We start from the raw sequence: 21,063 nt of genomic DNA, 5'->3' as shown, positions 1-21,063 counted from the left end.
AATAAATATTACAATTTAGACTATTAATAGAATGTGCTTTGGCGGACACCTCACAGACTCTGTGCGGGCACCACGTTGGAGACACCTTGTGTAGACTATATATTTTTTATTTATGTGTGCATAATATATCACCGTGTGTGTGTGTACCTGGTAATTATTATGTTATCACCAAATGTCCCCACAAAGATAGAAAAACCAGTAAAAGTTTGACCTAGTGGGGACATTTTGAGGTTGAAGGAAAAAAGCTTATAAATCAGAATTATGTTTATTGAAAATTTGAAGTGGGAGAAAGTTTCTGTGATATTTGAGGTTAAGGTTTGGGGAAGGGAATAGAATAAAATTTACAGTTTGTACAGTATAAAAACCATTACGTCTACGAAATGTCCTCATGTGTGTGCATGTGTGTAATATACTTTCTGACTGCATGTGTGTGTGTATAATGTATGACTGCCCGTGTATTTGTGCACGCGCGCGCGTGCGTGCGTGCGTTCGTGTTTGTGTGTAACATACTTTCTAAGTGCATGTGTGTGTGTGTGTGTGTGTGTGTGTGTTTTAATGTATAACTGCTCGTGTGTGTGTATAATGTATGACTGCCGTGTGTTGGTATAATATATAACTGTGTGTGCAGATGTGTGATGTATTACATATTATTTGTGACCCTGTCTGTGAAAACCCAGCTAAAGTCATTTTATTGAGATTTACTGTTTCTACATACCATCATCCTACATAAAGAACGTTCTGTGTAAATATAACCTTGATATCTTTAATACTGACTGAGTAAAGCCATGTCAAAGATTGAAATGAATGTGAAATCAATGACTGGAATCAGACTTTAATGACCTGGATTTTACAGACAGGGTCATACATGACAATGTGTGTGTGTATGATGTATGACTGTGTGTGTGCGGTTGACCCGAAAAGGGCATTTAAAGGCAAAAAAAGACAAGAAGACTTAATGAAATAGCTTTAAGAGCAGTTTTCTCTCATGTGGAGCGTAAGAAAGAATTCATGAACTCAATTTCATATGCAATTACTGATGAATTCGTTCATGTGATAAAAACCTTCACACTTTTAATCCATTAAATCTTAAATAAAGCTTCAGTGAGCTTGTATTGCACCTAGGTTTTGACTAGAAGATGTCTATCCACATCATCGTCTATGCCACGCCAAATCCCCGAACCACAGTCTGTCCTGTCATTCCTCATTCATGTGCCGTAAGATCAGATATAGGGCGATGTTCGATCTAAACAGAGGTCTTGAGTTGTCAGGTGAGATGATGTAACATACTGGTGTCGAACTGGTAAAGCTAACAAGCCTCCCCATTACCCAAAGCTGTAGCTCCCCCCACCCCTTTTCAGGAGCCACACAAGTGATTGATTTAGCACAAACCGAAAGTCCATTACACAAACCTCATCACCGCTGTGACGGTAATAACATCTGAAACCACAGTAAACCATTCAACATCAACAGACAAAAGGATTTTACTAACACTATTTACCAACATCTACTCTAGAGACTTTTGGCAGGTTAATCACAGAGATGTTGCACAGCGCTGAGCCGCAAGGTTAATAATTTACCATGCTGTTAGTACGACAGTGTTATAGTTAGAAAAAGGTATCTGAGGTATTTTGTAGTATACAAATACCTACAAAATGGTACAATGATGGTTTTAATCAGTAAATCTCCACTTATTTTTCCCAGGGAACACTTTAAATGTTTTTACCTTGAAGGCAATATCATGACAATTCGTATGTATTTTACGAGGTGACTAATTTGTATGAATTTTGTATGATATATTCATACGTTTTTGCTTTCACCCCTGTGACGTTGGGGTTTGGGGTGGGGTTTTAATATAGTTTTTTCTAATATTCGTACGTTTTTGTACAATTCACTTCGTATAAATTCATATGAATTAGTAAACTCTTACATTACATACAAAGTCGATTTGGAGAAAAGAGTCTGTCAAATGCATCAATGAAAATACACATATTGGATTGTTCTCATATAAGAGTTAGCATGTTTGCTTTACCATCAGCTGTCAGTCATTTTATTGACATATATTCACTTGTCGGACAATTTTAGCCAGAGCACCTTAAAGTGAATTTAAGCTGTACGCTAAAGCAGCAATCCATAACTTTTGCCTGTATATCATCATCATTAGTTCATCACTGTTTAAAACATAAAATTGCAGGTTGCTTTATGTACTTAAGTATATACAATACATGAAAACAATGTATATCTCATTCTTTTTCCTGTTTCTATAATTGTTATTTTTTTATTTCTCTAATGTTTGTTATTAAATGTATTTTTGTAAAGCTCCTCTGCAACCAGGGCTGGACTGGTAATCTGGCATACCGGGCAAATGCCCGGTGGGCCGACGCACTTGGGGGCTGGTGGATAGCCTATATGATTTTTTTAATTGGCCAACGACCGTCACAGAAAGCAGGGACAGCGGCCCATTGGTTAATTTTCCATACTGACACTGGGCTGGCCCAATCATCTCTTAACAGGCTCCACCCCTCCCTCTCTGTTTCTTGTGTCAGATGCAGTCAGTGTGGACTGCATCTGACACGAGAAACAGAGGAGGAGCATCATACACACGACGCATCAAACATCTCACACTATTTCTGTCTGACCAGCCCATAACACTCGTGCATCGCGCAACGCGGCCCGTTGCTTTCTTTCTTTGTTTCTGTTTTCACGTAATTCATTAATGGCACTAAAAGGCGCGGTGGCAATGTACTGCATTTTACCAAAAAGTTCACGTAAGATTTTTTTTCTGACAGACCGCCCCAGGAGACACCTAATCAGCAGCCCATTGGTTCTTTTATATTTGACATTTGGCTAACCCAATCACAACTTTTCGGGCTGTTTTATGAAGCATGCAGCGTCATTGTGCCTGAGAAGCGAATTGACGTTCGGTCAGCAGAACTGCTTTCGTTAGATATCCTCTTGATAAAAACGCAGTCAAAAACACAAGTGATAGACCAATGGCTAGCTGTTTTTAAAATGACAGTGATAACACTGCAATAAAAGACAGTGTGGGCAGAATTATTAGGTAGCTACATCAAACTTTTGATCACAGTTTTTATCAAACATAGTTACTAATTCCAAAACAAATTAATCTTAATAACTAGCATTAATGATGTAAATAAAGCATTTATAAGTATTACATTATTGTTAATGATGGCTGGCTTGAGAAAAAGGCACCTTATATTCAGGTGGGCAGAATTATTAGGCACATTTTCTTTTACATTTAAAATGGACAAAAAATTTTTAACACACACACTGGAAAATCATTATTTGATGTCCATAAGAAAGATGTCATTCATGGAAATTGCAAAATTGAGATTTGACCATTAGACAAAAAATCCTGATTCGGGCAGCAAGGTCATAAAATAGGATGAAAAGAAAAATATACACAAAAACCAAAAATTACTGTGGTTTGGAATTGGTAAAAGGTGTTCAGAAAAAAAGTGATCAAATATTCTGCAAACACTGTAATGGGACTTGTGGCTCTGCCGTGAGACTGCGACTTCATACACAGTTATCAGGTCTCAGTGTTATCATAAGGTGGTCAGAATGGTTAGTTTAAACATTGCACCCTCACTGGCTAAGATTTTTTAAACTTGCAAAGTCTTTTACAGCGCTTACATTTTTGTAATGTCACATGTCAGCTCTTATAATTTTCTACTTAAGCATTATATGGAGTTAGTAGTCAAGATTGCACAAAGATTTGTGATCCTAGTGGGCCGGTGTGGGCCAAAATGCCAGGGCCAATTTTTTGTCCCAGTCCAGCCCTGTCTGCAACAATCCAAAATAGTAAAAGGAGCTGAACCCAAGTATTACAAGCTGTATCAGATATCTTCAGATAAAACAGAGCGAGTTCAAAGACAGGTTAGTATTTCCATAGGTCTGATTTCTTCCCCTGTCTGGCAACCTATTATTGAAAATGCATGAATCATTTAAAAGATGCTAAATTTAGCAACCAACACGGCTTCCACAAAAACAAAGAGAAAGACGATGCCAGAAGCCTCCCAAGCTTTGCCCACACAAATCTTGCTTATTTCTGGGCCCAGATTACTGCCTCAGAAAAATGTAAATATAAAGGGTAAGGCAATAAGCTTAAGTCATAATTTAAAGCCACATTATAGTATTTTATTAGGCAAAAAAATAAATTTATTTGGCCAAAAATATGTTATTATGCTAAATACACAGAAAGTAAAGCTTAATAAAATATATATATATATTTTGAAAATATATTTCATTTTAACCTTTATATATATTTCAAAATGTATTTAAGACTGAAAAATTTTTAATTTTTTAAGGTAAGTTGACGCAATCAATTTATTTAAGCTACATTTAAACAAAGTTTTTTGTTTTGTTTTGTATTTCTAATTTTTTTTTAAATGTAGCTTAAATAAATTGATTGCGACCACTTACCTTAAAAAAAATGAATAAATTAAATGAATTTTTTTTTCAGGGGCAACAAATACATTTCTAATTTTGCAATCCATATGTCCAAAAATATATTTTATTCTTGCCAAAATATAAAAAGTTTGTATAAAATGTACCAGAATGTATAAAACATAAAATGAAAAGTAGCCTATATTTTTGCAGTTGAAAATATATTTTATCGAAATATTTTCAAATCTATGTTTTGTTTATAGCATACAAAGTTTTTCTTCCAATGCGACGTGAATTTAAATGCTTTTTTATATATTTATTTTAGTGCTGGGCAAACATTAATCGCGATTAATCGCATACAAAATATAGCATAGTTATCAGCAAATAACAGCTAATAATTAGCTATTCCAACACTATCATTAATGATAAAAATTGCACATGCAAGTAAGGTACAAAAAACACACATGCTTTATACTAAAAGAAAAGTATTAAACCTACAAATACATTTTCCTCATGGCATGGTAAATGAAAAAGTACCTAAGAGACAAAACACCTGGCGTCATCACTATAAGCACAATGTTCCTGTCAGCCTCCAGGAACAACTAATGCAAGGTCTCCCATTTCCTGCACTATATCTCCTTTGGATTTTAATAAAAGTATTTTATTCATATCTCTCTGCTGAAAACCACTACCCCTCATTGTGGTTTCGAAGAAGAGGTGCGAGGCCTGTGGTTATTGTGTTAGCAGAAATCATCTGGCATAATGGCATGATTTGTTTTCTCAGACTGTCTCTCTCTCATCTGTATAACAGCACTGATGTATATTTCATAAATTATGTCATACATTTACACATTTGCCAGGTGGTTTTATCAAAAGAAACTTACTGTACAAAATCTTTTGTAGTACTGCATGTGTGTGTTTCCTATATCGAACACACAACATCTTAACTCTTAATGCATTGCTCTACCATTTAGGCTTTTACGTTCATTTACTGTTCACATACACAAAGATAGCTGCTATACTTGAGTGACTGGAAACAGGTGCCCGGGGATGTTACCAATATGGCCGTTAAGTAAACTCAACTGCCTTAAAGGTAGTTTTATAGTACTTTGAACATATGAAATATCTGTTTTCCTTTGCCTAATAGACAAGATTGCAAACCCGAAGCAAGTCATGTCAACACCTTTTGCCTTTATGGTGCCTGATGTGGCATAAAGTATTCAGCTATATGAATATCCAGCCCCTGAGATCACAACCAAGTTTGGTGCCAGACTATGAATGACTCACAGGGCCTTTCCACAGTCGCTTATAAATCACATGGTGCATCTTATGCAATCCTCAATGACCTCGCCAGTCTGGAACAAGACCAACAAAAAGTCGGTGCAAGTAGAAAAATGTATCATAAAGTAACAAGGGACCCTACCTTGACATAAAGCTGCTGGAACTCATCCAGGTTAAGTCGGCCACTGGGGCAATCTTTCAGGAAGCCTTTGTACCATTGTTTAAGTTCATGTTCATTAAACTCTGTGTTCTTCACCAGGTCCTCCATTACCTCAGGGGTCAGCTTGCTGTTCTGTTTCCCCATGGTGTCTGCAAGGCATAGAAATCAGATTTGCAATGATCTCACATTGTCTTAGAAAGGAACATTTTTGACAAGTACGTACATTACATTTCCACATTCAAGGGATACACTGTAACACTTGTAACCTACCAGAGTATTGAATGACCATGACCATGGCGTCACTAGCAGTGTGCTCTACTAGCTGAGCTACAGAACTTCATGGTTAATCATATTGTATAAAGGCCAATTCACACTGATCCAAGAAACACCTGTTGGGATCAAAGTAAATAAGACTTTAGAATGTTGGGGTTTGTTGGTGTTTATTGGAGTTGGTTGTTGTTGGACCAGTGTGAATTGGTTTTAAAATTATACCCTACAAAAAATACTGTATGTTCATTTTGAATTATCATGAAATGTTATGTATGCAAGCTTGCACTAAACACTGGTGGCATGACATCTCAAAGCTTAACCAACTAAACTCCATTATAATCAATAAAATGTCTAGCAGAGCCCATCTGTAACAGGTAAAAAAGATTAAAACTGGTGTCAAATACTGATATATAGGGTTATAGGATTGGAAACCACTGATATATAAAGATAGGATTGGAAACCACTGATATATAGGACTGAAAACCACTGATATATACAAGCGGGACTGTAAAGCACTGATATATAGGGACAGGATTGGGAAACACTGATATATAGGGATAGGGTGGGAACCACTGATATATAGATATAGGACTTAAAACCACTGATATATAGAGATAGGATTGGGAACCACTGATATATAGAGATAGGATTGGGAACCACTGATATATGGGGATAGGATTGGGAACCACTGATATATAGATATACAGTACTGTGCAAAAGTCTTAGGCCACCATGCCAGTATTAGATTTGTTGTTTTTGCAATGTTATAGTGATATAATTCTTGTCTCTTTAATAGAATAGATCCAGAAAATACAGGAAATGTGGCTATAGTATTAAAAACTGTATAAAAATGTAAACTGATGTGTCAAGTTTTTATTGTAAACTCCCTTTCCACTTCAATAGCAGGATACTTCAGGATCTCTTAAATAAAATTAAATCCTAATTTTTAATTTTAAAGTCTTTTTACTTAATTCGGCTCAAAAACGCTCAAGATGTGTTTAGTGCCAAGAGAGGTCACACTAAACACAGACGATGCCTAAAAATGTAGCTCTATATATATATATATATATATATATATTAGGGGTGTAACGGTACGCAAAAATCACGGTTCGGTGCGAACCCCGGTTTTGAAGCCACGGTTCGGTTCATTTTCGGTACAGTAAGGGAGAAATGCAAACATTAAACTGCAGGTTGTTTATTACTATAAACTTTTTTTTACAATTTGTTTACACTTTTTTAAACACTTTTTATTAAAATATAACATACAGAATATATATAAAATGAAAAAATAATAAATAAAATACTACTGCAAAGTTCTTTTTTTACATTATTTTATAACAGAAGGTAACTCTTTTCTTAACCTTCTCTTAAACTTTTTCTACTAAAACCTTGAACTAACAAATTCAATTCCTGATTACATTTATGAACTATTAGCCTACATTTTTGCCACCAAAAATTTTCTGTTTTGATTTATTTTGGATTGTTTAACTCACAGTATTGAATTGGCTATGTACCATCTCTGTATAAAAATATTATTACTGCTCTATGTGTAACTGCATAGCAAGCAACATGATGATATACTTATTATACACTCATTTTGAGATTAGTGAGTTGCATACCTAGCCATCTTTGATCTTTTGCATGTTTCTCCTAATCTTTGCTTGTGTCGTCAATGTAAGCTGTAACGAACCCCTCCGCAGCTGAGTGACAGCTGAGTAACCCCGAGTTACAGCTCTTCTCTGTCCCGACCAGCTGATCGCATTGGCACAATGATATGATTGACGTGATGTGCAGATGAAAAATCTGATCACGCATTCCTTATTCTCGCTGTCACAGAAAGCGCGTCTCATGAATGCGTAGCAACGAAAGACGCGCATCCTCTCACGCACTTTTGAAAGAACAAAGCAGCGCGTTGACACGCGTTTAACATGCGCTTTTAGACACGACACGTAAACGTTTACATCAATAATCAAACGCATATACAACTAAGTAAATAAAAATCTTTCTGCGGGCCGAATTATGTTATATGTTTGACAGAAGACTTGCGCTGAACGCGGAGACTTCCGCCACTTAATATGTTCGTGCGGAAACGCACGTATTATGTTCCGCACAGGCGCACACAAAATGCATTCGGCCTTTCGGTGCACATGTGCACCGTGCCGAAAGCCCTGAACCGAAACGGTCCGGTTCGAATACACGTACCGTTACACCCCTAATATATATATATATATATATATATATATATATATATATATATTTTTTTTTTTTGTACACATTTCCTGTATTTTCTGTTAATATCTTAATAAAATAGATTATAATAAATAATCTATTAATAAATATGGATGGACATTAAAACTTCTAAAACAACAAGTCTGGTGGTGGTGGCCTAATGCTACGTACACACCAAACGTGGGGCATCGCGGTACTCGCTCTAGATTACTCGCGGGATTTAACTTCGTGCCATGCGAATATTTCGCTCGAGTTGAATATTTGAGACGCATTGAGACGAATAGCATGTGTTTTCGCGGCAAACGCGCCGCCCATATCGCATCGCCCCACATGAGGACGCATCTAATCGCGTCTTTGCATTGACTTTGTATGTAATCTACTCGCGCAAATGTTGAACTCGCATCTGGTGTGAAACCACAGTAAGACTTTTGCACATTACCACTAACATTATAGGAACAGTATACTGTAGACAACTAGTCTCGCATAGCTGAAGGTCTGGAAACCATGGCAGGAAACAATGGCCAAGGACTGCCCAAGAGGCCACATGACTGACACATTAGGCAACCAATCATGTTTGCTTTGTGCCGCTTCATGTTTAGGAGCGATGAAATGTCTCCACAATAACACACTGGTGTGCAACAACATGTAAAAATAGATTTTTTAGATTCCACTAATTCTGTCAAGCTAAACTCTTATGACATCTTTTAAAGACTTTATGCCGTGAACCTCACATGCTTTTCGGCTTTGTGTTGTATCCAGGCGGACCTTTAAAGAACGCGACACACATGTCCCCTGGAAATCCTGTATAATTCGGCCAATCAGAGGACGGCTTCGAAGCTGCTGAAGCATTTCCAAATAGGTATGCTCAGAGTTCCCACACCTTAGTTCACTTCAAATTCAAGGACCTTTCAAGGACTTTCCAGAGCCAATATCCTCAAAATCAAGGACGAAATGTGGGGACACATTTCAAGTGAGAGCAAGGTTACATTGTGTTACCTTTTAAGATACATTGTTACAGTTTACTTTCAAGGGAACTTGCGCTGCGTCACTGCGGTGACACTTTGGGGACACCTCCAGAGGTAAGTGCATCTGAATGTGTATATCAAATTCAACCAATGGTGAGGCTTAACGATAAAAACAGGGTGAGGCGGGAGTCAGGAAGTATATTGCTATCTAAAATATTGCCAAAGACAGCTTTACAGGGACTCAGGAAGTATGGCAAGGGAGACGCAGCGTCTCGTTCTCTTCTCAGGGATCAACAGTTACATACGTAACCCGAGACGTTTTCATTTGTCAAACACAACTATGCAAAAAAGCATTTTGGTATGAATCAACATTCGCATACAGAAGATATAAGCATTTAAAGCAAACAGTTTAGCACGTGTGCTTAAAAAGTCTAAAATTTTTATGATATTATCCTAAACTACACAGGAAATAATATGGATTCTCCAGAAAATTTCTTGCATAAAATAGATTCAAACACTTTCAATGACCTGTATCTATGTATGTATATTTTCAACAACTTCCCAGGGCCTTAAATTATTTCCCCCAGATACACAAACTTTCAAGGACCCGTGGGAACCCTATATGCAGCCTATGGTTGTGGGTGTGACATCTGAGGCTGAGACTAGTAGCCACTGATATATAGGGATAGGAGTGGAAACCACTGATATACAGGAATAAAACTGGGAACCACTGGTACCTATTACACAGCCTGACTGTAATGTTTTACTGCAGGTTAAAATAATATTAATAATATTATTTAATATCACAGCTAAACTAAGTAATTTGTGTAGTTTAATAAATATAATTGAGTCTTTGAGGATTACACTGTTCCATGCTGTCTTATTACATCAATAGTAAAAGGTTTGGTGTATTTAATGTGATAAACACAGGGGGCTCCAAAAATCGGAGACCACCGGTGAAAATGCTTCTACTGTATTTAGTATTCCTCATCTGTAATACAAAGCTATGAGCCCAGAATAAATAATGTCCTGCAGTAGTAATTTCAAGTCATTCCTAGTCTCAACACTGAGCAAATAAGACACCCCCTCAAGCTTGTTCTGTGAAACACTATGTCAATAAAAATACGTCACAGTGCCCAAGAAAGGACCCCTACTTGAAATCCCCTATTTCAGCTTATCATCATTATTTTAACGTTTGTGTGCCTTTGTGTATAAGCAGCGATTGTGCCCACATCTGCCTAAAAGAACAGCGTACAGCTCTACATGGGCGTCTTCCACAAACTGTGCGTAACTGTCAGGACAATTAGTTAATTAAACCAAACACAATTAGCATAATCACTAAAAGGTCTTTAGCGTGACATTTACATTTTTTGACACAGAAAAAACCCAATCCTTCTGTTACATCTTTGCTAAATTAATGAACACAATGGAAAAAAACTGACTGCAGTCACGCAGATGAATTATTGCTTTTTAATTTTTTTTACAGCTGTTAATTCATTGTGGTGAGCGCTCATAAGATTCATAAAGCCTTCGTGCACAAAAACGCAAGAACATTGTGTTTCATAGTCCATTACAATTCATTCTCTGTCTGTGACTGACAGATGAGCAGGAATCTGATGATATAATGACTGCTAATGTAGTTTCTCACACAAAAGTGTCTTGTTTAAAAAAAATACATTAAAATAGAGATTTGTACTTGCAACCCACACGACAATCGTGAGGTCATGGATGCAGAAAAAAAACACAAAACATGCAGTGAAAAAGAGGTCACTATTCAGCAAGGTAACACTACAACATAAACAACGCTCAGATCATGGATCCTTCGATGGAGAAAATATAACCCCTCCCTGATCTGCAGACTGCACTGCATTGTGTGTTTGGGGAATACCTTTCTTTATGAGTGATCCACCCATGAAAACCAAAGCAAAGAAAATTCAGAATGCCAAAAATAATTGTAACAATAAGAGCACCAAAACTGACTATGAATGTGTGATAACACAAAGCTGACTCGCTCTTTGCCAATGTGATTTACGATAGCAAACTAATTAAATGATCGTCATCATCCGTAATTGAATTCCTATCCAGCTGAGCCCCCCAGTTTCACAGATTTACATGATTTCCGTCAAGCCACAAAAGCAGAAGGATTGGGCAAAACTTCACATGTCTCCAAGATTTCCGTCAGGGGAACCCAGATTTACTGATTTGCTTATTGGTCCAATTCAGAGCAACGCTTATTCGAAACCCTGCAGTGATGCCATAAATCAGCTGCTTTGGCAGTCGCTAAGGAGTAACTTGTTTAAGTCTACATGACCACCGGTTAGGGCTTTTTATGTTTCCACACAACAGCACAGCGCTCGGAAATACCTACGGAAATCACGAATGTAGAAAAATACAGTTTCGAGAGCAATGTAGACAACGGTTTTGTATATATATAAAATGAAGCATTTGTCTCATGGGTTGTAGACACTTCTTTGCCAAAACTAAGATTGTTTTTATACATTTATCTTTTCAATTTGCCTAGCTTTAATGTAAAACTAATGAAAAAGCACTATTGCATAGGTTTAAAATATATATATTGTATTGTTTAATTCTGAACAATAAGATCCACCAATACATGAAATAGTGCTATACATTCTGCTTAAAAGATTTGGTCACTGCAGGCTATAAAAGGAACCTGTCCAAATAAAAAGCAACCGTCCACTCCATTTTCCTTTTAGCCTCCATCAGTGCTATTTCGGTTGCAACAAGAGACCAGAGAGAAAGCTCGGTCCCTTGTGACTACACAGTGCAGGTTAAATCGATCTCTTAAAATGATTTTGCTTTTTTTTTCGCGGCACTGCTGTAATGCAGATAGATTGTACTGATGTACACGTTATATAGCAGTGTGTTTAAATTGTATTTTATATGTATTGGGCTCTTGTACCACAAAAACATGCTTACGCTTGCACAAGCGTTCTTGTCATGTAAGGGCTGACTAACATGTGTTATGATGACTATGCAAACTGAGCTTGGGATCAAGAGCCGTTTTAAACCCTGACTCGACTCATCACAACAGTGTTCATGTACACACGAGCACACAGATTATGTCACATGTGAATTTATCCAAGCAAATGATTTAGCACATGCAGCTTACTCAGACAGGCACGTTATATAACAAAACATTTATTTTACTTTGTTAACTTATAAGATGACCTTGAGAGTGTAAGATGTGTGGGTTGCATGAAACAGGCATGTGACAAAAATTTCACAATACACTTTTACATTACAAGTACCTAAGTTGGTCTGCATCCATGATCTATCCAGAGATTAAAAATCTTTTGTATGAACTGTCCAAGCAACAAACTCACAATGCAATAGCATGGTAGTATACCTATAGCTCTAATGTACATTGAAGGTGCAAGCATGTGAACGAGCACATACATTTTTTACGGTGTGCGCATCCCGCCACGCAGCTGTGTGAGAGATGTCGACCTGGTGCCATTGTCAAATAATGTACATTAATTTCACATAGAGACATCACAGTTTATTACTGTGTCTTAAGGATGTCATCTTGGTCACCAATTTTTTTATAATCAATAAACAAGATAATAATCACTTACATATTAAATATGCTATAACAATTTGTTGAAGAAATATGTAATAAACAGGACAAAAATAAATGAATTTTTATCATCCCATGATGGCATTTGAAAATTATTGCATGCAGATACAACATGAAGCTTATTATATTATTATTATTATTATTATTATTATTATATACAAATATTTTGATTAATTCTACATAAAGCATGCAAAAAAGTGATTTCCCAATGTACAGGTGTTTGTTTAGCTTTTACTAAATCCATGCATTCTCAGAAATCACAATGCACATCACATCTCAAATGTCATAATGAATGCATTGCAATGCTGCAGGTATGAATCATTTAAATCACTTTCTAAGGCTTGTACGCATATTTAACGTAAGCATAGGGCTGCTTACCGATTAAAGGCGGTCTGACGGATCCTGCTCCGGGCGTCTGTGAAAGGTAAACGCGACGCGAGCTGCTGACAGCTGCGGTGAGCTTTCTCTGGAGTGAAAGGAGAGACGCGCAGGGAAAACGCAGCGATTACCGCAGCGAACAAGGTCCACGCGCAGCCCTCGAGGTGACGCGACGCTGTAGAGATACAATAGAGTTGAGCGTCACTTTGTGTTCTCGCGCTCCGCTGCCTGTGGCGCGTGCCGTGAGCTCCTCGGTGTGTGTGCGTAAATTGCGCGTTCACGTTCTGACCGAGCACTATCCCAGCAGCTATGATAGACAATGACATCAACGAGTCTGTGCGACGCGTTTTTGTCTTTTTAATCCGATGTTTATTTTATTGTTTTATATTTTCTATGCTTAAACATCTAACTTTTCTTCATTATTTATAGTTTCCCTACATTATTTATTCTGATATGAAAAACGAAGTACCTGTACTGCCTGAAAACATTTTAATGTGGCCTTGTTATATTCATGGTGGGTTGCATTAACATGTTAATTAGGTATGCTAGTGCAAACGCATGCCCAGATTACCTCAGGGTGCACACAAACATTATTTGGTCAACAATAATGCAGGGATGTTGGACTGATTAGACATCTTGTTTGTAATGGGATGCTGTCATAAGAATGTAACATCCAAATGTTTGCCTCTCCTGATCCACACATTAATATTAATCACATCAAACATTAAAGCCAAGTTGAGGACAACTTTCTAAATAAAGAGTGTGATTAAACTCTACACACATATTCAATGAGACATATAGGATGTTTTGTTTACTGAGGTCAACACAAAGGTTAAAGGTTTTCTCCTGAGGGGGATAGCTAGAATTCAAGGTGTATGCATAAGTCAGAAATAAATGTATAAGAAATTACAAAAGCTGTTACTGGGCATTATATATCCAAAAGCAGGCTTTGGTATTTGAAAGGTGTATATTGGTACCTCAAAGTAGGCTTTTTTAAAAGCAACTTTTGTACCTTTTTTCTGAGAGTGCATTAAAAAAGACAAGGCATTTAGACATTGCTAAAAATGCCCTAGTGACTTAATATTTAACATACAATTGTAAAATCTCGATGTTTCACAATTAAAGGGACATTTCACTTCTTTGAAAATATGCTAATTTTCCAGCTCCCCTAGAGTTAAATATTGGAATCTTACCGTTTTGGAATCTATTCGGCTGATCTCTGGGTCTGGCGCTGGCACTTTTGGCATGGCTTGGCATGATACATTGAATTTGATTAGACTATTGGCATCGCGCTTAAAATTAACCAAAGGTTTTCTGTATTTTTCCTATATTTAAAACTTGACCCTTCTGTAGTTACATCGTGTACTAAGACTGACAGAAAATTAAAAGCGATTTTTTTTAGGCAGATATGCTAGAAACTATACTCGCCAACTGGCGTAATAATCAAGGACTTTGCTGCTGTATGGCTGCAGCAGGCGTAGTGATATTACGCACTGCCCGAAAATAGTCCCCTGCCTTTGAAAGTAACCTTGGGGACTATTTTCAGGCAGTGCGTAATATCACTACCTGCTGCAGCCATGTTAGAGCAACAAAGTCCTTGATTATTACACCAGAATGAGAGTAGTTCCTAGCATATCTGCCTAGAAAATCGCAACTTTTACTTTTCTGTCTGTCTGAGTACACAATGTATCTTCAGAAGGGTCCAGTTTAGTATAGGAAACATATCAAAACTCTTTGATTATTTTTGAGCGTGATGCTAATGGTCAAATCAGATTCAATGGATTGTGCTAAGCTGTGCTAGAAGTGCTGGCGCCAGACCCGGGGATCGGCTGAATGGATTCCAAAACAGTAAGATTCAAATGTTTACTGGGAGCTGGAAAATGAACATATTTCCAAAAAAATTTAATGTTCCTTTAAATTCATGAATTTAATTTATTGCTTCTACTTTCATGCAAATGTCTTTATTACCTTGTTACAATGTGCTCTTTTGTATTCCCAAACCCACTTGTCTCTTAAAATGTATAAAATATAAGTATATAAAATATAAGTGAATGTAATAGGGTGTTTAAGCAGAATGACAGCCTTTGTACTAACACCCGCTAATAAATTCAGTTTCTATTGGCAGAAAACGAAGCACAGCTCCTGATTATTAAAGAATCATGCCACAAATCGCAGCTATTGTGCCAGTAGCTAGACAAATAGACTTCGTACATTATCTGAACATCAGTACATGAAGACGGCCAAAGACTTCTCATTCAATCACATCAAACACCAGTGGCTCAGTAAATCACGAAGCTTTAAAACTGATTGCTGTTGAATGCGTACAGTAAAAGTAAAGAACTGGTGTGCGGGTTTGTTTGGCAGGAGTAACGAATTATAATCAGAATCCTCACTGAGGATGAATCAAAGGCTTATCAGGACCTCACCCATCACCCCACCACAAATCACATGCTGTTTATGGCATGAAGATCCTTCAACAGAAATCTGATGCAGACAGGACAATAACGACAAATTTGTTTTGAAGGCCTCGGTCTGAGAAACAGTGACCAGCTAGTGAAGATAATATACTAATACACTCCTAGAAATCTGTGGCGGTATCCTTTTAAAAAGTTTACTTTTGTACATGAGGGTTGCATGTTGCCTTAAAGCTACATATTGGCACTTCAAAGGTACATATTTGTACCTAAATGGTCCATATTATATGTTTAAAAGGAACCATCCCAGTGACAGCTTTTGTACACTGTAAAAAAATGCATGAAATTAAAACAACTGCACAAATAAGGAAGGGTCAAATTACTTGTGATAAGGAAAATGAATGCGGTAGCAGAATTAAAAAACAATATGTTGGGCTAAACATTATGCTTTGGTAATTTAAAGTTGAATATTTCATAATAGATAACATAAATGCTTATATCACACAAACATAATGGTTTGCATATATAGTAACAGCAGCCAAACGCTATTGTACAAAAAATAGACAGACCTCAGAGGAGTTTCTTGACATGCCACTGAGGGAATTATAGACAAATCAGATCAAGATAACAATATGTCAGCTTCGATCAAATCTGACGACTGCTTTGCAACCATAATAGCGTGTAGCTTGTCCGCAGTCTCCAAAGACAGCTGTAACAAGATAAATAAATGAGTCAAAGAGGGAATACTGATACAACAAAAGCTCAAAGGAACAGAAAGGGCAGAGGAAAATAGATAGCGTGACCTCTGTGGTTCAGATTTGACATTAAATTTTTCGTTCCAAAAAGGGTGCTGAAAACCTGTAGGATTTATGACTCCCTCAAAATGTAAATTGTTGTGAGGACATGGTGACACAAATGTGAAGGAGACCTATCATGTGACCTGTGGAGAGGTTTGACATCAGTAAAGGAGCAGAGATTAATCCAAACCCAGCTGGTGTGGAGGAGGAGGACGTCGAACCTGCAGGTCAGGTCTGCAGAAATATAGACAGTACTATGTTGGTATACTGATATACTGAGAAAATAAGCAATATCTATGACAGTTTTATTGCTTTGTATCGCTTAACATTGACAATGGACAATGCCTGGAGGAGAGCCATTGTGCAAGGAGGAGTCATTGTGTGTCTTATTATTCTTAGGTTAAAGGTTACAGTGTTGGCCAAAAGAAGAGGGCGACCATAGGTTATTGTGAAGCAATTTTAACTATCACCATTGTGCTTTTTAAGTCAGGCACTTAACCTATAGGGGAATTCCTAAGGGACTATCGTTTCAATTATAGTATTGTTTGGTTAAAGTCACACTGGCTATGTTTACATGCACCAAATTTTGTCAATCCGACTGAATTAAATCTGATTGCAGTTTTCGACAATACAGTTTGCATGCACTCTAAACATTGTAATCTGATTAAAATTTTTGTTTACATGTACATAATCCAAACCAAACATCTGCACAAATGCACAGACAGGGTTGCCAGATTTGTGTATCAAAATCATTCAAAACTAGCCCAAAAGCATCCCAAAGAATATTCAGAGCCCAAATACCAATAATCAATAAACAAATCCTTTGATCTTTAACCTGCAGAAAAAATCAACTCGCCAAAACAGTTTAAATGACTTGGCAAAGTTGCACACAGCATTTCTTGACGAGTTCACACGTCACCTCTGGATAAAAAGTCAAAGCTGAGTTGAAAAAAACATGTTCTTAAGAAGTTTTCAAATGTAGGCAAAGAAAACAAAATTTTCGAAAGGCACAATGCTTTTTATTGCTTTATGCATGAATGTACACAAGAACCCTGCAGAATGTACAGAATGACCCCATTACCTTAATAATGCGTGTTGCCATTGCCTTGCTATTTCATGTTTCTGTGATGAAAAAATGCGATACATAAATAAGAGATGAATATAAAACGTGAACTAAGCACAATCGTGCACAAGATATTTTTGCATTTGATTTAGAAAATACTACGATGCATGCGTTTACATGCGTACTTTTCTCCAGATGATCGGATCACAGATCGGACTACACTACCCCTTTCAATATGATCAAAATTTGCATTCGATCGACCTTAATCATATTCATTATGGTGTTTACATAAAGGCTTTTCAATAGGATAATAAACAGATTATTTGGTTGCATGTAAACTTACCCAATGAAATATAAGTGAAATACTTTTATTTCTTTTGGAATATTGTGGTATTTGTTACAAATTACTTATCTGTGAGCTTTATAAATTAATGTACCCTCATCATCTTTAATCAAAAAAGCTAATCTCCTCCCCTCCTCAAAATGAATGACAAGAGGGCGTGGCCTGGGAAAGCATGGCAGAAATTAGCAACATGACCCAACTTCTAAAGATCCAATCAGTTCTCGATTGACAAATACAAGTCCTGACCTACCTTTTTACATTTCAGAAACTGTTACACTCTGATATACATCACGACAGAAATAATCGCTACTTCCATTTCATTGTCACTTTAAAAAGGAAAATCTATTGCTATATGTTATATGACACATGTAACAAAGATGAGATGATGAGACCAATAGTAAAACATAAATTAAAATTTCTTAGTATTTGGAACAGGGAATGTCCCAATTTTGTAGAAATATGAATGTTAGTAAGTATGTTTCAAGCCTCCATGGATTCCAAATTAAAGCTTTTTGGCTTTTATTAATATTATAGTCTTAATGCCATCCTATATATATATATATATATTCACTCACCTAAAGGATTATTAAGAACATCTGTTCAATTTCTCATTAATGCAATTATCTACTCAACCAATTATGTGGCAGTTGCTTCAATGCATTTAGGGGTGTGGTCCTGGTCAAGACAATCTCTTGAACACCAAATTGAATGGCAGAAGGGCAAATAAAGATGATTTAAGCCGGTCTGAGTGTTTCACAATCTGCTCAGTTACTGGGATTTTCACACACAACCATTTCTAGGGCTTACAAAGAAAGGTGTGAAAAGGGAAAAACATCCAGTATGCGGCAGTCCTGTGGGCGAAAAAAGTAGAATGGGCCGACTGATTTAAGCTGATAGAAGAGCAACTTTGACTGAAATAACCACTTGTTACAACCGAGGTATGCAGCAAAGCATTTGTGAAGCCACAACACGCACAACCTTGAGGCGGATGGGCTACAACAGCAGAAGACCCGACCAGGGACCACTCATTTCCACTACAAATAGGAAAATGAGGCTACAATTTGCACAAGCTCACCAAAATTTGACAGTTGAAGACTGGAAAAATGTTGCCTGGTCTGATGATTCTCGATTTCTTTTGAGACATTCAGATGGTAGAGTCAGAATTTGGCATAAACAGAATGAGAACATGGATCAAGAATGCCTTGTTATCACAGTGCAGGCTGGTAGTGTGATAGTGTGGGTGAAGTTTTCTTGCCACACTTTAGGCCCCTTAGTGCCAATTGGATATGGGAAATCAGAGATATTGAAAAAAATTGAACAGGAACAGGAGCTTCGTGCCCTGAAGTTGGCAAGTTGGCAAGTTGCTATCCTATCAAAATATGGGCCAACATTTCTAAAGAATGCTTTCAGCACCTTGTTGAATCAATGCCACATAGAGTTAAGGCAGTTCTAAAGGTGAAAGGGGGTTAAACACAGTATTACTATGGTGTTCCTAATAATCCTTTAGGTGAGTGTAGTAGTGTGCTTCAAAATTTTAATTTAGAAGATACCAAGCATTCAGAACATATAGTCTGTCACTTCCGCCAATAAGGATCAATGATTTTTATGACATCATTCTGCCTTTTGACTTCTCATCTGAGTCGAGGTAAACACTATTGACTATTTTAAAAGGGGCAGGGGCCACTCAATATGCCCCACACTAACTTAAAATAAATCAACAAATAAATCAATCAAAAGGTCATATTCATTCAGGACATGTTTTAATACTAAAATATTAAAGATGAGAAAAGTTTTCATTAGGTAGCCTATTTATAGTTCTGTATCCACAGTGAGAATAATGCAGGGCCACCGCAACAATCAACACCACAACATGCACAACACAGCTCGGAGACCACAAGGGACCATTTCAACACAATGTTATGATTCAGAGGGGAATATTGGTAAAATGACTCCACTTTGGCAATCAATGGAGCTAAACCATGAAACAATATCCACATGCAGCCTCTTCCCCGGTGCACAATAACATCATTATTGTGTTAAATACGCTATATCTGCCCTGCAAATGTTTCAAGGACTATAAGGTTCCTCAAAGCTGCTCCATTTAGACTTTCTTTAGCTTACTAGATTCTTTGTAGTGCATCATCCTAATGTTGTGTATCATTAAAAAGCGGCCACTAAGAAATTCAATTGGCAAAACACTCATTAGATGGAAGCAGCAACATGAAACTTGCTATTTATGTAAAGGCATTTAGGGTCAACATGCGAGACAGTGTTTTAGCATCATTGCAAGTTTGTCTCGTAATTGCTTCACATTTACTGAAATGCACAGCATGTCATTTCCATTTTTGTTAGAGCGCACCATTGCCTTTTCTGACCAGATGTATTCTGGAAATTCAATTCACACCATCTCATTAATACCAACAGCAGCCTTACATTCAAATAAATAGGACCATTGCAAAAGACACGTATCTCTGTGTGCGTCATCATTTGCCATCAAGGTTTTATGCATTGCATAATATAAAAAAATGTACTTTCTATTATTTGCTGAGTGTCCACATGCTATTATTACAGTAATGCTGTGCCAGGGTGTTGGTGATATTCAGTGATTCAACCCCTGCTAATTCTCAGGGAGCATGCAGTCCTGATTCTATTAATGGTCTCATTTAGTTCATCTAAAATCAATAAACCGCCTCTGTAACATGAAAGGGACACATCGCTGATGGGACGTGGAGACATCAAAGTTCCCCGGTGAGCCAGAAGGTATCTATATCCTTTTGAAGTTTTCAAAACCTTATGAGCCGTTCTGCACGCAGATGGGTCTTCGTATGATTCATTTGTCGATATAATGAGACAGAGTTATTATTTAATGTGGGTTAGAAATATTACAAAGGATATCAATAATAAACCAACATTATGAAAGAAGCACAACAATTCATAATGCGATAATAATGCCTTTTTTTGTTGGCTGGGGTCTGCTGGATCACTGCTTGTTGCGGCTGTTAGATGATCTGCTATATGGAGGCAAACATAACCTAAACCTCTCTTTCAACTTAATATGAATTGCACATGATTAATCAAATCAGAGATATTGAAAAAAATTGAGTTTTGTGCAGGTAACTCAACAACTCAACAAAAGATCATGTAACACAACATAA

At 37.1% G+C, this 21,063-nt stretch overlaps 1 protein-coding gene across 1 annotated transcript in view; it reads right to left on the bottom strand.

Moving 5' to 3' along the window:
• Window positions 1–13,590, bottom strand: part of vsnl1a (visinin-like 1a) — a 47,254-nt gene extending 33,664 nt beyond the window's left edge. The window contains exons 1-2 of the mRNA XM_055186487.2: window positions 13,292–13,590; window positions 5,831–5,997 (exon numbers count right to left, since the gene is read on the bottom strand). Of these exons, the coding sequence (XP_055042462.1) occupies window positions 5,831–5,992 (162 nt within the window). The 5' untranslated portion in view covers window positions 5,993–5,997; window positions 13,292–13,590. The remainder of the gene's footprint in view (window positions 1–5,830; window positions 5,998–13,291) is intronic.
• Between the last annotated feature and the right edge of the window lie 7,473 nt (window positions 13,591–21,063).

This window comes from Misgurnus anguillicaudatus, chromosome 18, assembly GCF_027580225.2.
Source record: "Misgurnus anguillicaudatus chromosome 18, ASM2758022v2, whole genome shotgun sequence".
NCBI lineage: Eukaryota > Metazoa > Chordata > Actinopteri > Cypriniformes > Cobitidae > Misgurnus > Misgurnus anguillicaudatus.
This window is presented reverse-complemented; position numbering and strand designations above follow the sequence as displayed.